Here is a 23,706-nt window from a genome sequence, read left to right as displayed (position 1 = left end):
GGGCTCAGGCTTGCGGAAAACAAGATTTTAGCCATAGTCGGTCCAGGCCTCGCCCGGGCCTGGGTTTTCAGCACCGGGCTTTTTTTGGCCTTGCTCGAGAGGTATACCATCAACCATCTAGCTCGCTGGCCAACCCTTTTTCCCGCCCTCATTCTCTACCATCCCTCCTCATTCATTTCGTCTCATTACTCGTCATTGACGTATCCCGTTCGATCCCCAAGACTATGGACCACATGTTTGAAACATACACTTTTCAAATGGAAATTCATCAGATCAGATGGGTATTTAAATTTTTCTGTAAGAGAAAAAAAATAGAGAAGAAAGTGATTCGCCTGACATGTGGGGCCAACGGGAAATCCCTATCCAAGATTTCAAGGCTAAAAAAAAAATCCAAAATCAAAGGGGAATTGAAAATTCATGCTCCTCGTCCTCGAGCCCATTCCCCTTCCCCTCCCTCGCCGCCTCCTTTGATTGGATCAAAAACAAAATCGTCGCTCCCACCAAAATCCAATCCCCAATCCGCCGAAACCCTAGCGGCGAGGAACGGGAGGCCGTAGCAGGGGGATTCCAGCGCTCCGGCGACATGGATTTGGATCTGTGGATCGTCAAGGTCAAGGAGGGGCAGCACCTCGCCGAGCACGAGCTCCAGTCCCTCTGCGAATACGTACGCTCCCTCTCTCCCCCCTTCCGATGCCCCAACCCCGCCGGCTTCTCCTCCGGCGTTTCGCCACTCTCCAGCGCCGCCGCCTGGCCTAGGTCCTGGAGGTCTGAGTGGTGGCTGCTGTTCAGTGAGCTGAGCTGAGCTGAGTGACTGATGCTCCTCTGTGTGGTGAAACCATTTCAGGTGAAGGAGATCCTCATCGAGGAGTCCAACGTGCAGCCGGTCAACAGCCCCGTGACGGTGTGCGGCGACATCCACGGCCAGTTCCACGACCTCATGAAGCTCTTCGCCACCGGCGGCCATGTCCCCGACACCAACTACATATTCATGGTCTCTGGCTCTGCTGGTAGTTTGGTGTCTTATACTGGACTGGCCATCCTGGTTGCTGAACTGAGCTTGTGTTGACTTGCAGGGCGACTTTGTGGACCGCGGGTTCAACAGCCTTGAAGTCTTCACCATTCTTCTGCTTCTAAAAGCTAGGTATGCCATTGAATGTCTGCTTGAGCATTTAAATGACTGTACTTGCTCCGCACAATTATCATGTACGGTACTTGAACCTCATTAACATACTTTATGATGTGCTGTTTAATTTGCTCCTTTTCCCAAACAGCACCTTCATAGATTTCCAATGTTGTTTTAGCTTGCTGTCATCGGTACTCTAATTCACTAGTATGCTGTGGTCAGTGATTCAGCACATGTGAGTTCATATGTAACGTTGCTAGGAGGGTTGTTTCCGCCTAAGGGAAGTTAGAAAGTTCAGGGGGCTATACTTGATACTCCTTCGCTGTAGAATGAACCATTGACTCATGCTTACTAAAATCTCTCAGCATTAACATACTTGCTGACTCAATATTGCTGAAATAACGGTTAGCACTGAATATTTCTGTTCGAATCCAGTTTATTTTGCTTTGCACTCGAAGAGTTATTTTCAGTTCATCACAAAAGAAAATAACTTATTTTCAATTACCTCGGTATCATGGCCATGACTGTTTTTCAATTCCTCGCAAACGATAACTGTCCTATTCTATTTATTAATTTTCATGACTGTCATTAGGTATCCTGGCCACATAACCCTTCTGCGTGGGAACCATGAAAGCAGACAGTTGACACAGGTACAATCTTTCCTAATATTCGAATGCTTTTTTTTAGTTTTAGTTTTAGTTTGTCTCAGGGGGTTCTTTTCTAATGAGACATATAATCTCACTTATTTTTGTTGCTTTGAGGTTTTATGCAGGCTAACCAATACAATTACAACTAAACCAATCCTATCATGTGTGTATCCTAATATTTTTATTTTCTTTTCTTAGGTGTATGGCTTTTATGATGAGTGTCAGAGGAAGTATGGGAATGCGAATGCATGGCGGTATTGCACTGATGTTTTTGATTACCTTACTCTTTCAGCAATCATTAATGGCACAGTAAGTTATGTTAGGTAAAGAAGTTAAGTCCTATGTTCAGATGATGTTAACTCATACTTAGTAAGATGCATGTTGATATTTAGGTCCTCTGTGTTCATGGTGGGCTTTCACCTGATGTACGCACAGTTGATCAGGTTAGTTATTCTGTTCACTTTTGGCTCATATTCCCGAATTGATGCTTTCATTTACACTGTCCTGGTGAAATCAAGATATAGTTATCCACATTTTCCTGTGTAAAATTAATTATTGTTCTTTGTTTATTCAATTTGTTCAATCATATAATGCCCCTTTGAGTAGCTTCCTTTGTTTGTTTGAAGGGTGTACTAAACAGACTATTAATCAGTAGTACGATCAGAAAATGTGTCTCTTAGAGTCTTAGGGCCAGTTCTTTTGTAGCTTATTTGGTACTGTGGAAATAAGCTACCACCTACCCAGCTTATTCTAGAAGCTCAACCTAAAATTTTATTTTAGAAGCCTAGTAGTTAACCCTTAATTAGTAGGCTTTTAAAATAAAATTTTAGATTGGGCTTCTAGAATTAGCTGGGTAGGGGGCAGCTTATTTCCACAGCCCCAAATGAGCCACGAAAGAAGTGTACTGTTGTATTCATGTGGATCGTCTTCTGTTAGAGACTTAGAGTCATCTTTGTTATACACATTTCCTTTCGGTGAGAAAAATATACCTTCCAACTGTACATATATGTAAAGCGGTAGTTTCATGGAACTACTCAGTACTCACGGAGAATCACTACCTGTATGTGATTTTGCTTTTCCTGTTATATGAGACTGGATCGTTTAAGTCAGTGCCCAGTGAAATACCAAACCAAATGTGCAAATCTGATTAGTAGTTTTGAATATCTTTGTTGTGTCCAGATGCGGACAATTGATCGCAACTGCGAAATTCCTCATGAAGGACCTTTTTGTGATCTAATGTGGAGTGACCCAGAAGAGATAGAGACATGGGGTGTTAGTCCCCGTGGAGCAGGTTGGCTTTTTGGATCACGGGTGACAACCGAGGTATGTCATATTGCTCTTTTCGTTTCAGGTTGTCTCCATGTAAGGTTTTTACTGACGCTTGTTGTTCTGATGCAGTTTAACCATGTTAACAATCTTGAGTTAGTTTGTCGGGCTCATCAACTAGTCCAGGAAGGCCTAAAGTACATGTTCCCAGACAAGGGTCTTGTAACTGTAAGCTCTCCATTTACACATGTCAAATTGTCCGAGAACTTGCATGTAGTTCCAGATGCTCACTGTTTATTTGTGTATTTTTTCCAGGTGTGGTCTGCACCTAATTATTGTTACAGATGTGGGAATGTTGCTTCTATACTAAGCTTCAGCGAAACTATGGTAGGTCACTCCATCACTACGAGTTCTTCATTTGTGTTTTATGTACTTTATGTCTACTGCTGTCTTCGCCTGCGATAATTTGCTAGACATGCTTTATTGGCTTCAAAACTTTCAAGAAATCGTTCCTACTCGGGCTTTGATAGGTTCCATTGGAAACCTTCTTGAGTCTATCGGTGAGGTATATAATGATAATTTCACTGTTTTGTGTATGAACTCCGGAGCTCCTGATGGCATATCCAGATAGAGAACAGAAGCTGCGATTTGATTTTCAGGCTGTTTTGATCCTTGTTACATAGTAGCATTGCAGCACAAGTTGCAACAGTTCCTGTTATGATTGATGAAGTCGCTCCTGTATTTCTGTGCACTATTGATGTTAACAAACTAACAGTAATAAGAGTCTTGAAAAGAAGTTAGTCCAGATTAAGCAAGTTAATATGACCTGAGATTCTGAGAAGGAACATATCATCCCAGCTTCCAAGCTGTAGACTTACCAATAAACAGGCGAATGTGGCTTGTTTGGTAACAAATGAACTGGTGCCTTGTATCTTTCCCTGATAAATAGAAGTAAACATCATAATAATTACAACAATCTCCATTCAATTCCCTAATGTCGCAGTACCTGATACTCCTGTGTTTTATGCATACCATGTTTTTCAGTTATTATCTTAAAAAAGGAGATTTGTTATGTCATCTTTAGTGGGGACTGATTATGCCACCTTTTGTATTTGATCATTTTAATCGACCCTTTTAACTCCGTTGGCAGGAAAGGGATGTCAAGATCTTCACAGAGACGGATGAGAACAACCAGATGCGAGGGCCGAGAAGTGCGGTCCCGTATTTCCTTTGACCTCCTTTGTGCATTATTTTTTTTTGGGCGATTTTCACTTTTCGTGCTCATTGTTGTAGCTTCAGCTCACAGTGCAATCTGATCATCTGATGCATTTGATTTCACCGCTTGTCTTAACCTGCTGTATACAATAGATTATTGGCCCCGGTTTTGTCCTTCATCGCCTGTACACACCTAAGTTTAATTCTAGTATATTTTGGAACCAACTTATGCATTCTAGAAGATATGATGTATGAACACATGGAGGAGGATGAAATATTGTTGTGTGTGCGGGGTATTCAATCTTGCTCAGCAGTCAGCCGAAGAACTCTGTGGACACAGTTAAATTCTGCGGCTAACGCAATTAACACTTGTGAGTCATGGCACTTTTCTTTCTGAAGCTTGTTTCATTTCTTGTGAGCAGTAATTCAGTAACAGATGGGTCTTGTCCGCACTGGAAACCGTGGCCTGTCTGACAACACAGATTCACTGAGATGTAAGCAATACCAAACTGAAAAAACATACCGAAACTCTTCGACCGAGATGGGAATTCGCCAATTCATGCGTCACGAAATCTTGGTGAACCACCAAGGATTGCTAGTTTGTCCCAAGCTGCCTCATTTCCAAAAGCAATCTAGTTCTCTCCTCCTGATGTTACTGGCCCAGGAATAGCAGAAAACTCCCATGTTCTTTCAGACCATCGAAAACTCCATGTTCAGACGCTGTCACCAACGTAAACTAAAATAGCATTATCGATGTAAAAAATCACCGCAGCGACACACCATCGTCTGACTCCACGAGAAATCCCACCGAGCTGGAGGCTGGCAGGTAGCAAGAACTTGGAGTTGCCATGCCTCGGTTTGTCACCATGCACCAGCAAGAACGTATTTAACCTGGCCTCAGTCGCTCCGAGCAAACTATGGCGGCGATGGAGGGCGGGAGGATCCGAGCGGCGCGGGGCTACGGCGGCGGCAACGAGTCGGTGTCGGTGGGCGACGGCATGAGCATCTTCGGCCAGAGCCAGAGCCAGAGCATCGACGTGCGGCGCCGCGGGAAGCCCCGGCGGCGAGCCACGCTGCCCAAGGTCGTCAAGGTAGGCTTCATGTGAGATCATGCCGGGTCTTGGTGTTGTGCTGATAACATCGACCGTGGTGACTGCGTGCAGAACGTGTCGTCCGATGTCAAGCAGGTGGCGAGGTCCGGCTCCGGCACCGATCGGCTGCCGCACCGGCGTCCGGCCGCCACGCCGGAGAGAGAGAAGGAGAAGGCGAAGGCGCGTGTGGATCCTGAGCTGTTCGCGGGCAAGACGCTGGAGCAGCTCGTGGAGCAGGCCGACGCCAAGCAGCTGGTGGAGCAGCCCAAGGCGGGGTCGCAGGGGCCGGACAAGGAGAGGGCGCGCGTCGTCGCTGCAGCGGAGCCTGAGCTGCCGGCGGTCGTGGCCAAGAAGCAGCTGGAGCGGCAGGGGTCCCGCAGGTCGGACCTCCTCAAAGGACCGCGCGCGAACGTAGCCGGCCTCGCCGCAGACGTCGGTGGCGCTCGGCCGATGGAGTCGAGCGGCGGCGCGACGTACGCCGAGGTGATGCGCGAGCTGGACCGCGTCAAGAGGGAGCTGCGGGAGCTGCAGCGCGAGGTGAAGGCCGCGAGGGAGGCCAAGGCCGGCACGGCCATGGCCGAGGAGGACGCGGCGTCGGCGTCGACGAGGAGCCCTGGTTCGGTCGTCGCCCACGGCGCGAAAGAACGGCCGGGTGCCGACCACGAAGCGAAGGAGGTGCGCGTCGCCTTTGAGCTCACCGGAGCCGGCCAGTCGTCTACCAGGGAGACGGAGGAGGAGGTGACGAGGTGGACCCCGCCGAGCATAGGGCTGCAGAGAGGTGCGATCATGGGCCGTCAGAGCGTGTCGAGCGAGCTCGAGGCGTGGCTAACCGCGGCGAGCTCCGACGACAGACGGCTCCGCCACGGCTTCGGCCACTCGTCGGACTCGGAGATCACCGACGAGGGACACGACAGCTCGCCGTCGCTGCAGGCGGCGGAGGCCAAGCTGGACATGGCGCGGGCGGAGCTCGAGTCCGCCAAAGGAGAGAGCCTCCAGTTCACGGCGTCCATGGAGCGCACGCGCACGGAGGCGGCGCGCCTCGCCGAGGAGATCGGCCGGCTGGAGGAGCAGGAGAAGAAGGCCGGCGCGCAGGTGCGGCAGCTGGAGGCCGCGCTGCGCGACGCCAAGTGCCGCCTGGGCGCCGTCACGGCCGCCGACGAGATGGCCGGCGAGATCCTGGCCGACCTGGAGGCGACGCTGCGGCAGCTGGAGGAGGAGACGGAGGCGGCGGAGAAGGAGAAGGCGCTGATGGAGCAGGAGGGCCAGTGCGTCCAGGACGACGCGGACAGCGTGGACGCCGAGATCGCGGCCGCCGAGCAGAGGATCAGGGGCTCGATCAGGGAGCTGGAGGCGGCGAGGGCGTCGGAGGCCGCGGCGACGGAGAGGCTGAGGGCCGCCGTGGAGGGCGCGGCGATGGAGAGGGCGTCCATGGCGCCGCGGAGGTCCGGGAACGTGACGCTCCCGAGGTTCGAGTACGAGTACCTGACCGGCCGCGCCGAGGTGGTCCGCGCGGTCGCCGACAAGAAGGTGGCCGCGGCGGAGGCGTGGGTGGAGGCGCGGCGGGCCGGCGAGAAGGAGATGATCATGCGCGCCGAGGCGATCGAGAGGGAGCTCGGGCTAGAATTACAGGCCGTGGACGACGAGAGCGCGGCGGAGCAGCGGAGGCCGCGTGACGGCCTGCAGCGCGCGCACACGTCGAGGCGAGCCGCGATGGTGAAAGGCTCATCTGCGGCGACGTCAAGAAGGAAGACGCCACCATCGCCGTCCCCGCCGCCGTCCCCATTGTCGCGGCACCCGCGGGCGCAGTCGCTCGCCATAAGAAGCTACCTGAAGCTCGTCGGCGGGAAATGCACGAGGCCATGACTGAGACGCATTGCAGCGCAGGAGAGGTGCAGCTCAAATGGCGAACAGACGATGGGGACAAGAATATCATTTCTATATGCATGTGTGCCTGTGTATCTTTTCTTACAACAACCATGTGTATATGCAGAGCAGCAGAGGGGGCTGTACAAGCAGAACTACGTATACAGAACAACCACCCTTTCAGATATGATATGAATACAAGTATTCTACCAGAAAATACAAACTGTGGCGTAGGAGACTCTCATGGTTTTGAGACGGCGACCTTGCAAAGTGGGCAGGCGTTCTTCCGGGAGAGCCATTGCTTGATGCAGTCCACATGGTAGCCGTGGCCGCAGCTCAGCCTCCCTATCTCTTCGCTTGCTTCAAACTCTTCCTGAAAAATTGCAATAAGTTCATGTTAACTTGTGAAGAGCCGATGCCGATGCGACATGGGGACTGAATCGAAAGGAGGAAGTTCGTCGTCATACTTGACAAATGCTGCAGCTCCGCTCCGTCTCTGTAGAGAAATGCTTGCGGTCGAACGGCGGGTGTTTGCCCACCCTAAGGCCGCGAACGATCTCGTCTTCGCGCAGCCCTGTGCTTACGTAGCCGATCCTGTCCTCGAGCGCGAGTAGCTCCTGCCAAATGATGCGGTTGAGAGACAATGTAGACTTCAGTAAGATGATAATGTGCAAACTGAAATCTGCTGCACATGGTGGAGGGCGGAGGGGGGTACCTCATAGTTCATGTTATCGACGTCAAGGCGCCAATCCTGGTATTGATCATACATGCCCATTCTTCCCAACAGTAGTCTCGTTCGGAACATCATTATCTGAATGTTGTAAAGGATAATACTGAATGTTATATGGTAGTAATAGATAACATGGGTTCAAAGTGCATGCTACATATATCCATTAGCACAAGTATTCAAGGGATCTAAAGAGATTGTGGGTGACTGACAGTAGTGAACTGGAACAACCTATCAAATGACCTGATCCCAACAACTAGTGTATAACAGATGAAAAACAACTTCACAACTGATCAGCACTAAAGTGGCACAGCAGCATTGTGCTCCATGAGCAGGAAACTAGCAAAAAATAGTACAGTTCTCTGATCAAGAACAACTAGGTATTATCTTAAGTGCAGAACCCAAAGTCAAAACAACCACCGAAGGCCGCCTTTTGACCCACAAACATGCCAGTTCATATCCTAAAGTTCACTTGAAGGAGGTCAGATTCTTATTATCCTTGCTCAGGCATTCAAAATCCTTCAGTGTGCTCACCCCATTCTAAAAACTCACATTAAACAACGAACCAACCATCCATTCCAGCAGCATGGCAACTAGTTAACCAAAAGAATCAGCAACATGGTTGTTCAGTCCAGCACAATGATTCAGCGTTTTGTGTGTGTACACAACAGGGAAAAGGAAATCTGCATCTACACTCAAAGGGCCGCTGCCTCTGCACCTAACATATCTACCACCATCACCTGCTCTCATGTGCCTCCATCCAATCTGCCGCGCGCTCGCGTTGCGTTGCGTGTCGTATAAACATAACTACAACCAGCCAGGGGTGATAAACTACTATACTGTACCAATCCTAGAGCTGCAACCAACCACTTCAGTATAGAACGTGTGAGGATCGTTTTGTATGGTGGTACCATGTGATGTGAGTACCATGGCATAGAAACAAAAATGCCAAATCAGCATGGACCATGGGCTGCATATGATGGCTACTAGTAGAGTATAAGATTTAGCATGGACCCCTTGATAGTCTGAAACCACCTACGATGGCTGCTGTGAGATTGCCCAATCAGAATGATTCTTGAGGAATGTGGAGGACCAACCTATCGTGCATCAACAATGATGAAATGAATGCTGGATGGAAGTAGTATGAGCTTTTGTCGGTGAGGTTCGCAGGGTTGGGGAAATGAAATGGTGCGTGGAATGGAACAGATGTTGGAGTGTACCTCTTCGTCGGTCCTGTCGTAGGGGTGGGCGTGGCGGTGGCGGCCTGAATGTAGGAGGTCGGCGTCGTGGAAGGGCATGTGGAAGCGCGGCGGCGAGTCCATGAAGGAGGAGGATATGTGCTCCCGCATGGTGACCCTGCGCGCCCGCTGCTCGGCGGTCCTCTGTCAACAGGAAATCAGAAGTCGATTCAGAACGGGATGGAGATTCAGTTGGATTTGAGCAGAATTCGTCCAGAGTTGTAGCACGGAGAGACGCAAGCAAGGAGAAGGGGGACAGCAAAAGTACAAACCTCCCTGTGTCGCCTCTCCCCGTCCCCGCGGCGGCCTGGAGCCGCCGTGTGGTGGCGCGCCACGACGCAGTCCACGGACGACGCCTCGGCGGCGAACGGAATCCCCGGGGTGCAGGTGCACCACACGTCCCCAGCAGGCGCGACGCCCGCCCCCGCGAGGCCTCCGCCACCCGCGGCCCTCCTCTCCCTAGCCCTCCGCCTTCGCCGCCGCTGCCGCCGAGTCTCGCGCCAGTCCTCCTCCTCTTCCTCCTCCTCCTCCTCCGCTGCCGGGGCCGGGCGCACGGAGGCCGAGGCGGGGACGGGCGCGTGGGCCCGGGACGCGGCGGCGGACGCGCAGCCGAGGTCGCGCAGGCGCAGCGCGAGCCACTGCTGCTTGCCCCGCCGCGCCTCCTCCTCGGGCCCCCGCGGCGGGGGAGAGGACGAGGAGGACCCCTCGCCGCGGGCGAGCAGGACCCGCAGCGCCACCCGGCGCCGCTCCGCCGACGCGCCGTCGCGGGCCATCGGAGCGGGCCAGCCGAGCAAGCAAGCGAGCCCTCCCTCCCCTTGCGCGCGGCGCTCGTGCGGCTCTGACTGACTGCTCGCGGTAGGTGCGGCGAGCGGGCGGAGGCAGTTGGTTATTCGGGGGGGACGAGCAGAGGCCGATGGACTAGAAATAGGGAGGGAGGTGGTCGTCGGCCCGTCGGCGTTGTGCGGGGCCGTCGGATGCTGATCGGGCGGCCGGGGACCGGGCCCTGGGGCGCTGGGCGGTCCACGGGGGGTCAGTGGGTCAAGGGAAGCAGGCGAGGCGGCGCTTGAGCAGTAGGCTCCTCCCGGCTTCCTGCTTTGGTGGATAAGGATTAAGGAGGAAGACTCATTAATTAGGGTCGTGTGTGTGATTGGGGTGATTGAGCCGTCCACCTCACCTCGCCTCTCCCTTTCGTCGACCATACCTGTTGAATAAGTAGGCATTTTCCCATATAGTTTAATCCAGAAAAATAGTGGATAAAACATGAATAGCAAAATACTGATGAAACTAGAAACTAACAACATTTCGTTGAGACTAGTCATGTAATCGAAAACACAAGCAAAATGCATCATATCCATGTCAATCGCTACTAGCAATAAACCAAATGCTAGCCCTAACAGTGAGGATAAGATGACATACGACGCAGTAGCAGAAGATGTGGATGTCCCGATCGTCATGTCGCTGAAGAGGTCGTTGACGTCGGGGAAGAAGTCGTCGTTGGGGAACTCGTCGTCGGTGATGTCGCCGTTCGCAGCCACGATGAACAAGAATCCAGCAGTCGCGCAAGGACGCTCACCAAAAACCTGATCACCCCTCTCGCGTACCGGATCATAAGACGCGAGGTTTCGGAGGCCTGCTGTCTCACTCTCCGGTGCACGCCAGGAAGCAAGATGGGAAAGAGATTGGCGGTGCAATGCTCTGGAACAATGCGAAGAGTTGTGTCTCGTTGGGAAGAGGAGCGACCTCTTATAGGAGTAATGAGATGAAACTGAAATGGACGCACTAATTCTCATTAAGGAGAGGAGAAACAGACGCACTAAAAATCCTATTAAGTGGTCAGTTTCATCTCCCATTACTGGGCAAATCGTTTCAAGTTCTTGCATGACAAAATATACTCGCACGCACGGTATGAACAAACCAATGTACTAATGAAGAAATAAAACTAAAACTAAAATATTGATGCCATCAATGAGGAGATGAATGTCACCATTCAGTTTCATTTTTCATTAGCGCAAATATTTTAGCTTCTTTCTTGTCATGTATGAACGTGCCACATGGGCCTATGAGATTTTTCTAGAAATTATTGGATATAAAAGATGGTCTTGATATCAATAATTCTAACAATACCAACCGTGGCAGCCAGCGTCGATGATCGGCAGGGAGTCGCTGCACGGCAGGCAGGCAGGGAAGCCAATCAGTCGACCGGCTTGGCTCTGCATTGCATTGGCATGCAATCATCATCAGATGGGATGCAATAATGGACAGGGCGTGCGCGTCATCGCCTCTCGGACCTCTCTTTATGGGCTACTGTACTGCCTACTCATCCTAATTCTGACTTGCAGCCTGGAATTAACTCCGCCTCGCTGCTGTCCGCACTGCAGCTTGGTCGCCCGCCTGCAGCTGAGTGTTGCCAGCCACAGTATGTTGACGTCTTGTCCCGACGGTGAGAAGCTACTCGCGCGTCCAGGATAACGGACGGGGACGTCGCGATCGAGCATTGGATCGTATATGGGCTGCGGCAGCGTTTGTTTGCGCTGCGTGGATTTGTCGCCTGTGTTCTCGATTGGCTGTATGTATTTGGTGCCAACGTGCATGCCGCGTAACCTGTATGGCCTAGTATGTACCGAGAAGAGCTTTGCCACACTTACGTAAAGATTTTTATGTAACCTAAGCAAAAGGTGACTTGAAGGCTTGACTTGGGACATCTCCAACGGAGATCTCCGGGTCAGCGATGGAGCCGCGTCGAACTCGGGTGTGGAGGTGATCCGTCATTTTCTCCTTTGGTGGCTGCTATGGTGACGCCAGACATGTGACGGGCGTTGGTGTCAAGCTCAGAGGATTCTTCAGTCTTGTTTGTAATTTTACTTCTTGGCTGGTGTTCCTGCGTGCAAAGGCTAACGTTCTACTGTTTTTTCAGTTTGGTCAGATTGGTATGTACGTGGCTTGTATTATGATCTTTATGATATAAATGAGACACGTAGTACCATGCAAAAGTAAAAGGTGTCTTGGCCTAATTTGGTTCGAACGGAAATAGGCCCAGAACCACCCCCTGAAAATCAGGGGTGGGACAGTTTAGGGTTAAGGCCAAAACGTAACTTTACGTACTTGGTTACGTAAGTCTATCATTTTTGTACCGAGAATTTGTGCCCGCCCTGCTTTTTATCTATGCTATGTACAATTATTTTCCTTTGTACCAAAATCTGATGTTGTACTAATTTTTTTGTTTGTCCATGCATAGATAATTTTGTTGGCAGTCCAGCAACTACAAGAGAGTAGAGATAGGAAGTATTCTGCATGACATCATGAAGATGAACGCTGGTTTCTCTCGTTTTACCTTGAGCTTTTTTTTTTTGAAACATCTCGTGTTACCTTGAGCTTTATTGGGAGGGATGCTAATGTTGGGGCGCATCTTTCTGCTAAAAGAGCAAGCGAGTCTAGGCGTAGATGCTTATGGCTTAATTATACCCTTCCTTTCCTTGCTGACATTTTACAGCAAGATTGTAATACTGATCTTTGATTAATAATGCTCATTGATTTCACACAAAAAAAGATCGCACTGGAAATCCAAACCGTTCAGTCAAGGGACCAGGTCCACTTTTTTTGCAATTAGGCCGTAGAGAGCCAATCACCTACGTGGGCCAAGAGGCTGGCAAACCCTATTTGACGCATACTGCGTTAAACAGTCAACGTATCCCACGTACGAGCGATTTTTGGGTCGGCCCATGTGTACATACGTACAGCTTTCAGTTCTGGTTTTGAGAACCTTCTACAACGTTCTCAGCCGGTTTACCGGTTAAAGGTTCCTAAACAGGTTTCTTATACTTAATTATCTTTTTCCTTTTTCCCAGTTTATTTATTTAAAAGAATGTTCAGAATTTTAAAAAAAATCATTGTTTTAAAAAAGTTCATATTAAAAAAATTCAAAATGTTCTCTTTTTCCAGAACTGTTCACATATTGAAAAATTGGCTCATGTTTTTCAATTTTGTTTGGGAGTTTCAGAAAATGTTTCTGTTTTATATAACATATAAAAAATGTTCAGGTTTTTGAAAAAATGTGTTTTTGAATTTTTTCAATGAGTTTATAAAGGTATTGTCATTTAGAAAAATCACATATTCATAAAATGTTCGTTATTTTTGACAAACTGTTTGTGTTGATTTTTTTTAGCTTCGAAAAACATTTCCGTTTATGTTTACAAACAAAAAATGTTGGCATTTTCAAATATTGTTCGGGATTTTTCAATTTTTTGTTCAGGGGTTTGAAAAATTATTCACATTTTCATTTTTTGTTTGGGAGCTTCAAAACATGTTTAAGTTTTAAAAAAATCTTCAAAGTTTTAAATCTATTTGTGATTTTTGAAAATGATTGTCTTATAGAAAATTTTAAAAATTGTTTGGGGTATGCCGATGCCGCTTAGTTCTCTAACGTTTATCGCTGCTTTGTATTCATAAAATGGTCATTAGGTAAAGTGGCTAGCTATGTGCACACACGAGCTAAAGGTCCAGTGTTCAATTCCATTTTGCGCTACATTGACTGTTTGTAGGAAAACACAACAAATAGACGATTTTTGGTCGTGGGCACATGAAAAGAATGGAGTTTTTACAGTACGCTCAGCGTACCGCATGCTAGTTACTACAAAGTATAGCCGGAAAGCTTGACTGGAAGGACGTTCAGACTCCTCCAATTTTGAAGGTGAACAGAAATCCTGGTCTAAACTATGGAAGGTAGATGTGCCTTCAAAGGTCAAAATCTCCTCTGGAGACTAGCCCAACAATCCATCCCAACAGCGGACTTGTTACACCACCGGAAGATGTCTACTGTCGACAGTTGTGGGTTATGCGGAGCTACAGATTCCTGGCAACACTCTTTATTGCATTGTCACGTTGATCGATCAGTTTGGGCACTGCAAGCCCCTGAACTCTTTCAGGTCTTATCCGAAGCGACCGAGCCTGACGCAAAGCGCTGGGTGTTCACCCTTCTGGAGGTGCTCCCCTCGGCGGAGTTTACCCAGGTGCTGGTAACCCTCTGGCTATCTGGTTTTCTCGACGGCAAGCATTGCATGAAAATATTTTTCAAAGCCCGATGTCCACTCACCACTTTGTTATGAAGTACATCCGAGAACTCAATGATTGTAAACCAAAAGAGGTGCAACACACTCCCGCCACCAGATCAACCATCAGGAAACCTAGGTGGATCTGGCCACCAGTGAACTTTGCCAAGATAAGGGTCGACGGGGCTGTAAATAGAGCAAATGAGGAAGGCGCTTACAGTGCGGTGTGCAGGGACTACAATGGGAATTATTTGGGGTCATCGGTGATCAGATGCGCCGGCCTCACTGACCCAACAACACTTGAGGCACTGGCTTGCCGGGAAGCTCTTGCACTAGCTCAAGACCTATCATTGTCTCATGTTGTTGTTGCCTCGGGCAGCAAGGGCGTGGTGCAGGACATCAATCTTGGTATAGGAGGAATGTATGCAACTATCGTGAAGGAGAACAGAGATACTGTGGAGCTCTTTCAACAATGTACCTTCATCTTCGAAGGTCGGGAAACTAATCAAGAGGCACATAGCCTTGCTAACCACGCTTTTGGTCTGGAATCGGGGCGCCATGTGTGGCTGATAAACCCCCCAGATCTGAATTGTATCCATATGAACATTAGTAATCAATAAAGCAAGTGTGTTTAGACTCGAAAAAAAGGAAAACACAACAAATAGGAGCTCCTATTGGGCTATCTTTTTGCACTACAAATGGGAGTTAATTCCTTTCCGCATCTTTTTTTCCTTTGATTGAGCCGCAGGAAATAAATGCTATCTATGTGGGATTCGAACTTAGGATCTCCCCTGCTGAACGAAGGCTCTAGCCGACCGACATTTGCATAGAACTGTGTTACAAGAGAAGGTTTATTAGCCAATTAGTAGTACCCCCTCAGATTCTTTACACCTAATTCCATCAATTTATATACGTTCACGAATTGTCTGAAATATCAGCAAGCCTTCTCACTCACATCCACCATTCCGCTAGTCTGCAAGGCCGGTTGGCGCGGCTGAGAGCTTTCTGGAGTGAGCGGAGGCTGCTCTGGGCCAGCGGAGCCAGATAGATGTCTCTCCCATCATGTTGGGGACAATTCATCGGCGTCATCTGCCTTGTCCCCTGTGTTGCCTACCACCGAGGGCTAGTCCATCGCCGTGCTGGTGGCCCGGTGCTAACATCGCCTGAACTATATGTCTGAGCCTTGCCTCGCCTCTGTCAGTGGAGCATATGAAGGTGGGCTTGTCGGTAACCTCGTGTGAGTGACGTGCGTCGCCTCTGTCATGCGAGAAACCGGAGGTGCTTGAGTCCGTTGTGTCGATGGTTCCTGTAGTTGATGATGTCGATGCAACTGGTGTTTTGGTGCTTGCTCCTAGGAGCCTCTTGGTTGACGACAACTCTACACCAAGAATACAATGAGTTCTACAATTTCTTGGACAAATGGGCGGCTGAGCACCTTGGATCGATCCGGCAAGACAAGTGGCAACCTCCTGAAGGAGAAACCAGCCAGGAAGAAATCAAATAGGAACAAAAGCAAGATGGGTGGCGCCACCGAGAAGGCATCTGCGATTTCATGATGGAGGGTGCCGCGTGCCTTTGGTTGTCTGAGTTGTTGTTGTGAGTGTTCTCGTCAAGGGTTCCGATGTGTTGTACAAGTGTAAGGGTTGTGGTTGTTGTGTATTGGAAGCGTTTGGTGGGCTGCCAGCTGTGCGGTTATGATGTTTCACGCTTTGTGAGTAGTCCGATTATGGGTTGTTTGCAATAGTTAGTTAATAGACAAGGCAAATATTTTGCCTTCGTTTCAGAAGAAAAACTATACTTCCTCTGTCCCATAATATAAGAACGTTTTTGACACTACACTAGTATAAAAAACGTTCTTATATTATGGGACGGAGGGAGTACTTTGTAAAAAAAATGATCACCCTCAGCGATTTGGCCTTGGTTTCATATCTATCCACACTGGGCAGTCGATGTTTACCTAGGGTATGAAGGGCCTCGGTCCATCTATCCTGAATCCCTCACTGTGTCTCAGGGGAGGGTCGGGGAACGCGTCGGTTTTCATCGCTTCATGGGCGATGAGGGGAGAGGAAAGGGGGTCGACAGACTCGACACTCGACATTGGGATCAGTCGGTTTGTGGCTCATGAACTTTTTTATTTTGCACCACATGTTGTGGTTGAACTTTTTTTCTTTCTATTTTTCCCTTGCAGTTGAAAAAGTTGGAAAATGAAGAAATAAGATGTCTAGTCAATTCCTAAAATGAGATTGATAAATCTCAATCGACTGAGACTTAACGAAGTCTTAGTTGATACAATATTCGTGAGATCTTACATGAAGATTAACCTAAATTTTTCTTTTAATTTTTTCTTTTTCTTCTTTTTGTATATTGTGTTTAAATGCCAGTAGACTGAGATCTAGCCGCAACTTTCCCAACAATAGCACTAAGCCTTGAGTGGTATGCAACATCTAGAAAGCACACGAGCTTTTCCGCAGCAGTAAAAAGCAGAACCCCGCATGCGCCAGAATCTTCACCGCTTCTCCTCTAACATAAAGCAGCCAGCGGGTAGTAAAATCTAGGACTGATGACTGACTAAACTAAACAAACAATCTGGAAGAACCTTTGCTTTTCTTGCGCTAGCTGTTCTAAGATGAGATCCCTTGCCTCGATACCTTTCAGTAGCCTTCTCGAGACGTCTTCTCCTGAATTGTTCTTCAAGGAAGGAAGGGAACGGATGAAAGGAAGGAAGTTACGCTGACCCACATCCCCATGGATAATCCTTGCATGCTCTCTGCAGTCGATGGGAGACTGTATATATACAATACAAGTGTCGGCTTTGGAGGCCAGCCAGCCGTCGAGCGCGAGAAGCCATAGTTGAAGAAGACGAGGAGGAGGAGGAAGAAGAAGATGGCCCAGATGCTGCTGCACGGGGTGGTTGATGCCAAGATCCTGGAGGCCGACCTGTCCGTCACCTCCGACGGCCAGCTCCGACCCACCCGCAAGGTCCGCCATGGCTTCCTCTTACCTCGTACACTCTTCTACAATGTTAGCTGTGATTTCAGTATAGTAATATGTGCATGCATGGATGTTAGCAGACTGTTATGAAGAAGAGAGTCTTCTCATGGATCAAGAAGTTGTCATTCTGCAACAACACTCAGGTTGGATTTCGTTAGAAATTTCATTGAAACTTTTAACCATGCCTGACCACGTAGAGAAACGCGCGCTTGCAGCAGCTGGAGAACGCCATCGGGCTCGGCGGCACGGCGGGCAAGCTGTACGCGACGGTGGACATCGACAAGGCGCGCGTCGGCCGGACGCGGATGGTGAGCCCGAGCAATGCCCCCGCGTGGAACGAGTCGTTCCACGTCTACTGCGCCCACGACGCCAGCCACATCATCTTCACCGTCAAGGCCGACAACACCGTCGGCGCCACGCTCATCGGCCGCGCCTACCTCCCCACCGGCGCCGCCGTGCTCGCGGGCCAGCGGGTCGACCAGTGGCTCCCCATCTGCGACGACAAGCGCCGCCCGCTCGACGGCGGGGACAGGATCCACGTCCAGCTCCGCTTCACCGACGTCGCCGACGACCCGGCGGCCCGCTGGGGCGCCGGCGTCGGCTCCGCGGCCTACCCGGGCGTGCCGCGCACCTTCTTCGGCCAGCGCCGCGGCTGCCGCGTCAGGCTCTACCAGGACGCCCACATCTCCGACGGCTTCGCGCAGCGGGTCCAGGTAACGCTCGCCGGAGGGAAGCCGTACCAGCCGCGCCGGTGCTGGGAGGACGTGTTCGAGGCCATCACCAACGCCCGGAGGATGGTGTACATCGCCGGATGGTCGGTCAACACCGACGTCGCGCTGGTGCGCGACCCGCGTAAGCCGTCGTCGGGAACGCTCGGCGAGCTGCTCAAGAGGAAGGCGGCCGAAGGCGTCAGGGTGCTGATGCTGGTGTGGGACGACCGGACGTCGCTGGGCCTCGGCCCGATCCGGCGCGACGGTCTCATGGCCACGCACGACGAGGACACGGCCACCTACTTCCGTGGCACGGGCGTGCGCTGCATCCTCTGCCCGCGGAACCCCGACCAGGGCAGGAGCTACGTGCAGGACGTGGAGACGGCGGCCATGTTCACCCACCACCAGAAGACGGTCATCGTCGACAGCAGCCGCAACGCCGCAGCCAACGCTTCGCCGGGCCTCGTGAGCTTCCTCGGCGGCATCGACCTCTGCGACGGGAGGTACGACACGCAGGAGCACCCTCTGTTCCGGACGCTGGGCACCACGCACCACAAAGACTTCCACCAGCCCAACTTCCCCGGAGCGTCCATCAGCAAGGGCGGGCCGAGGGAGCCGTGGCACGACATCCACTGCCGCGTCGAGGGCCCGGCGGCGTGGGACGTGCTCGACAACTTCGAGCAGCGCTGGCGCAAGCAGGGCGACGGCGACAACCACCTCGTCACCCTCGACCGGGGCTGGGCGGCGCGCGAGGCGGTCCAGGACGCCGACTCCTGGAACGTGCAGGTGTTCCGGTCCATCGACGGCGGCGCGGCGGCGGGGTTCCCGGAGAAGCCCGAGGAGGCGGCGCTGATCGGCCTCGAGACGGGCAAGGACCACGTCATCGAGCGCAGCATCCAGGACGCCTACATCCACGCCATCCGCCGCGCCCGCGACTTCATCTACATCGAGAACCAGTACTTCCTCGGGAGCTCCTATGCGTGGCGCCGCGACGACGGCGTCACGGTGGAGGACATCAACGCGCTGCACCTCATCCCCAAGGAGCTGTCGCTCAAGATCGTCAGCAAGATCGAGGCCGGCGAGCGCTTCGCCGTCTACGTGGTGGTGCCCATGTGGCCCGAGGGCGTGCCGGAGAGCGGCTCCGTGCAGGCCATCCTCGACTGGCAGCGCCGGACCATGGAGATGATGTACAAGGACGTGGCGCTCGCCATCCAGGCCAAGGGCATCCAGGCCAGCCCCACCGACTACCTCACCTTCTTCTGCCTCGGCAACCGGGAGGCGCTCAGCCCCGGCGAGTACGTGCCGCCGGAGAGGCCCGACCCCGACACCGACTACGACAGGGCGCAGCAGGCCAGGCGTTTCATGATATACGTCCATGCCAAGACCATGATAGGTAGCCGATCGATGACCTATTGCCATGTCAAAATTTTATGGTGCTATGTCTTGCTGACATTTTATTTGCATTGCAGTGGACGACGAGTACGTCATCGTGGGATCGGCCAACATCAATCAGCGCTCCATGGACGGTGGCCGGGACTCGGAGATCGCCATGGGCGCATACCAGCCGGGCTACCTCGCGTCCACCAACCGCCCGGCCAGGGGGCAGGTGCACGGCCTACGACTCGCCCTGTGGCAGGAGCATCTGGGCCAGGCCGCGGCAGCTGTCGACCTCCTCCAGCCGTCGAGCCTGGCGTGCGTGCGCCGGGTGAACCAGGCGGCGCAGCAGCACTGGGACATGTTCGCGAGCGATGCGCCGCCCCAGGGAGACCTGCCGGGCCACCTCCTGGCTTACCCCATCGGCGTGAGCGACGGCGGAGAGCTGCTGGAGACGACGGCCTTCTTCCCCGACACCAAGGCCAGGGTGCTCGGCAACAAGTCCACCTACCTCCCCCCGATCCTCACAACGTGAAGACGTACGAGATCCTCTACGACTACGATGATGACTGCTCGTTGTGAGATGGACACACAGTGATCAGGTGATCTGTACATGGATTGTATGTTGTAAATTCGTCGTGTGGACTGTGGAGGATGGATGAACGTGTATAAACGGTTTTACTATACAACTTGAGAATTGGGATTGCTGGTGCTGTAAATAACAGGGTTCTTACATCTAAGTAAAATCATAATGAGGGTTCTCCCTCCTTTACTTTTCTTTTTCTCTATCCCATTTACAGAAAATAGAGTTTTCTCTTTTTTGTGTGCAGAAAATAGAGTTTTCTCAAAAAACAAACAGAAAATAGAGAGAAGGAAAAAGAGAAGAAAAGAAAATAGTCGGTGCGTTTGGAAAATATTGAAACCTTTTATGTAGAGCCTATGATTTATACTTAGCAAAAAATAGAAGTTTCACCCTGTAAACGAGCGATGAACGTCGTACCTCGTTGGAGGCGACGGTTTCATGTTATATAGGCGGGGGCGTATCCCTGAGATATGCATATAGGCAGTTTAGATTACATCTTGAGAATCAAGTAAAGAGAGAAGATAGAGATGAAAGAGGTTACAAGAATATTGTCTAACTCTATCTCTAACTAAACTAGTTCGGCCCAGGTGGGACCATTGCGCCTAGCATATCATGTTTAACACCCTCCCATAATCACAACTTGGTCAAGTTGAGATTATGTTTAAACTCTTCAAAACTCCTCGTAGGTAAGGCCTTTGTAAAACCATCCGCAACTTGATCTTGAGAGTGAATAAATCGAATGTCCAATTTCTTGGCAGCAACTCTTTCTCTGACAAAATAAAAATATATTTCGATGTGTTTGTTCCTTGCATGAAAAAACTGGATTAGCAGAAAGGTATGTGGCACCAAGATTGTCACACCATAGACATGGAGCTTGCTTGCAACGTATGCCAAGCTCTTTCAACAAGGATTGAACCCAAATGATTTCTGTTGTAGCATTAGCTAATGCTCTATATTCTGCTTCTGTGCTAGACCTGGACACAGTAGCTTGTTTCTTTGCATCAAGAGATTAGATTAGGACCAAAGAAGACTGCAAAACCATCTGTTGAGCATCTATCATCCAGACAACCTGCCCAGTCAGAATCAGAGAATGCACTGACAAGAGTTGATGATGACTTGCTGAATGTTAGTCCGATGCTCAAGGTATCTTTAACATATCTAAGTATGCGTTTTGCAGCTGTCAGATGTACTATAGTAGGTGCATAAATGACATACTTTATTGACAGCAAAAGAAATGTCAGGCCTAGCCAGAGTTAAGTATTGTAGTGCACCAACCATACCTCTGTACCTGGTGCTGTCCTCTTGATTCAAGAGTTCTTCTTCTGAGAAGGACAATTTTTCTGTACTAGACAACGGTGTTGATGCTGGCTTACAACCGTGCAATCCTGCTCTGGCTACAAGATCAGTTGCATATTTCTCTTGAGATAAATGAAGACTATCTTCATTTTTCTTTACTTCAATGCCAAGAAAATAATGCAAGTCTCCAAGATCCTTAAGAGCAAACTCAGAATTCAAATCTTTTAGCAGTCATGTAACAACCTCATTTGATGAACTTGAAACAATGATATCATCGACATAGATAAGCACAAATATAGAGATATTTGACTTATTGTAAATGAACAATGAGGTGTCATACTTAGAAGGAGCAAACCCAAGTGTTTGAAGTTTTGAGCTTAATCTGGAGTACCATGCCCCTAGGAGCTTGCTTCAGTCCATACAAGGCCTCATCAAGTTTGCACACATGAAAAGATTTGTTTCTGTCCTCAAACCCAGAAGGTTGTCGCATGAACGCTTCCTCTTCCAGAACACCATGAAGAAACGCATTCTGTACATCTAGCTGTCTAAGACTCCATCCTGTCTTAGACTCCATGCTAAGCTGGGGCGGTGGTGAATCCATGGTGGGAATCCGAAGGCCGGTTGATTCATTGAATTGAAACCCTATGATGGCGAGATGCACCCCAGGCTCCGATCGAGGACGTGGCTCCTTCTTCGGCGCCCCGCTCTCCAAATCTGGCGTGCGGCGAGCGCCACCTCCTCGTGCGGCAAGGCTAGGTCCACCCAACTTCCGCCTCCTTGAGATGCGTGGTTGGCTACGATTCCGTGTCACTTTCCATCAGGTAGTTTTTCAAGAGTTCTCATGTTGTACAATTTTGATAGGGCGAGAGTTATTCACATTACTCACGATTCATGCAAATACTTGAAAAAATGTAAATCATGGAAGATATAAAGTTTTTTTTACAAACGCACTATGGACGCAAATGCACAGAACACATACTCACGCCTATGAACACACACACATCCTGCCTCATCGAGACTGATTTCATGAACAAATCTAATGTAAGTACCTAACCAAATAAAAAAAGAATGAAAGTTAACCGTCTAAGCCATGTTTAGTTCGTACTAAGTACAACTACGAGTCTTTATTAAACATTATGACCACATGTGGTGTTCAAAACACATAATAGTGTTAATTTTGTCTTTTTTAATGTAGCTCACATGTTAAAATATCTCCTAATAAAAATATTGCAAAAGGCATACGGCATTGATGAAGCTAGCGGTCCCCTTCCCAGTCCCTGCAGGCGGCACCCTTCTCTCTCCTGATTTCCTCCCACCAGTGTCCATATATAATTTCTCGATCTAGCATGGGAGGCAAACCTGTCACAGTAGTAGCAACATCGCGACCACCAAGTCGGCCAAAACCGAAACACACGACAATAAGCTAGACATACCAAAAAAAGAGCCAAAATGGTAACAAGGACCTGTATGTACCACACAAAAAATGCAATGACTTGCATGAATCAGTTAGGAAAACAAAAGGTATCGCTCCACCAGCTCCTTTTAAAGCCACCATGTCTTTTTTTCTCATGCAAAACAAGCAACAAAGTCACACACACGGGCTTCTCGGCTGGCGCGGCATGCCGCCGCGCCTCCACCCCCTAGACTAAATATAAGATCTTTTAAAGATTTCAATATGGGTTACATAAGGATGTATGGCTAGTTTGGTTCATGCCCTGGGCACTATGCCTGGGACGAAGCGAAGCCTGAAAATAGGCTGGGAAACTGCTAGATTCTACTGGTGTTTGGTTCGTGAACTTGGCCTGGGGAAAGTTTTACCTAGGAATATGTGCCAGACGCTGACAAGCTAATACTCCCTCCATTCCAAAATATAGTGCGCCCGCGCTTCCCGAGGTCGAACTTTGACCATAAATTTAACGAACGAGACCGACTGCGGCGGGTGAAAAAATTACATAATTAAAAACTTATTTCGAATACGAATTCACTGATATAATTTTTGCTCCCGCCGTAATCGGTCTTGGTAGTTAAATTTACGGTCAAAGTTGAAGCACGGAGATAGAGGAAGCACTACATTGTGGAATGGAGGGAGTATCATGATTTGGTCCAGGCAGCACAACCAAGCATGGAGAAAGGGACGCCTGGGCGAGGCTGATCAGCCTGCCTGAGTTTTTTTTTTTGAGGGGAAAGGTTGCCTCTTTTATTTAATTAAGTGTAGCTCGGAATGTCATCCGAAATTACATCCAAAATGCAGTCTGGGGGAACCCCCAACCAAACCTTACACAATTCATCACCTACCCCTACTTTTGCTAATTTATGCGCGGCAACATTACCGGTGCGTTTCACCCACGTCACTTTGTAGTCATTCTTCAACGCCAGCACCTGTTTGATTTCCTGAATCCATGGTCCAGCTCCCGAATAATTGATGCCCTTCTGGTTGATCATTTGCACCACCGGCAAACAGTCCAACTCCAAATGGACATTCTGTACATTGATCTCCTCAGCTACCTGCAAAGCTCTTTTGCAAGCCAAAATCTCCG

The 23,706-nt window shown here is 49.8% G+C and overlaps 4 protein-coding genes across 6 annotated transcripts; 3 read left to right on the top strand and 1 right to left on the bottom strand.

Annotated features, from left to right (window-relative positions):
- The first annotated feature begins 389 nt into the window (after window positions 1-389).
- Window positions 390-4,552, top strand: LOC109771437 (phytochrome-associated serine/threonine-protein phosphatase). Its single transcript, XM_020330123.3, has 10 exons — window positions 390-664; window positions 845-991; window positions 1,074-1,141; window positions 1,716-1,773; window positions 1,969-2,079; window positions 2,163-2,213; window positions 2,950-3,093; window positions 3,169-3,264; window positions 3,352-3,423; window positions 4,187-4,552. The coding sequence occupies exons 1-10, from the start codon at window positions 584-586 to the stop codon at window positions 4,268-4,270; spliced, it is 912 nt and encodes a 303-aa protein (XP_020185712.1). The 5' UTR covers window positions 390-583; the 3' UTR covers window positions 4,271-4,552.
- Window positions 4,553-4,918: 366 nt separating this feature from the next.
- LOC109771445 (uncharacterized) lies at window positions 4,919-7,428 on the top strand. The gene is made up of 2 exons (XM_073501232.1): window positions 4,919-5,342; window positions 5,415-7,428. Exons 1-2 carry the CDS (start codon window positions 5,169-5,171, stop codon window positions 7,203-7,205), a joined length of 1,965 nt encoding a protein of 654 aa, XP_073357333.1. The 5' UTR covers window positions 4,919-5,168; the 3' UTR covers window positions 7,206-7,428.
- Window positions 7,260-10,062, bottom strand: LOC109771435 (uncharacterized). Its single transcript, XM_020330122.4, has 5 exons — window positions 9,443-10,062; window positions 9,153-9,314; window positions 7,921-8,016; window positions 7,673-7,822; window positions 7,260-7,578 (listed from the first exon to the last, which is right to left on the bottom strand). The coding sequence occupies exons 1-5, from the start codon at window positions 9,941-9,943 to the stop codon at window positions 7,447-7,449; spliced, it is 1,041 nt and encodes a 346-aa protein (XP_020185711.1). The 5' UTR covers window positions 9,944-10,062; the 3' UTR covers window positions 7,260-7,446.
- A 6,915-nt stretch (window positions 10,063-16,977) lies between these two features.
- On the top strand, window positions 16,978-20,068 carry LOC109771434 (phospholipase D alpha 1). Of its 3 annotated transcripts, none has more exons than XM_020330120.4 (4): window positions 16,978-17,194; window positions 17,287-17,349; window positions 17,422-19,309; window positions 19,386-20,068. In XM_020330120.4, exons 1-4 carry the CDS (start codon window positions 17,099-17,101, stop codon window positions 19,823-19,825), a joined length of 2,487 nt encoding a protein of 828 aa, XP_020185709.1. In that variant the 5' UTR covers window positions 16,978-17,098; the 3' UTR covers window positions 19,826-20,068. The 3 variants fall into 3 exon arrangements, with proteins under 3 accessions (XP_020185709.1, XP_020185710.1, XP_020185708.1); XM_020330121.4 differs by having other exon boundaries at window positions 17,014-17,194; window positions 17,425-19,309; window positions 19,386-20,065; XM_020330119.4 differs by having other exon boundaries at window positions 17,026-17,194; window positions 17,404-19,309; window positions 19,386-20,065.
- The last annotated feature ends 3,638 nt before the right edge of the window (window positions 20,069-23,706 follow it).

Source organism: Aegilops tauschii, chromosome 1, assembly GCF_002575655.3.
Source record: "Aegilops tauschii subsp. strangulata cultivar AL8/78 chromosome 1, Aet v6.0, whole genome shotgun sequence".
NCBI classification, from domain to species: domain Eukaryota; kingdom Viridiplantae; phylum Streptophyta; class Magnoliopsida; order Poales; family Poaceae; genus Aegilops; species Aegilops tauschii.
Note: the sequence above shows the minus strand (reverse complement) of the source record. Positions and strands in the feature narration are given on the sequence as shown.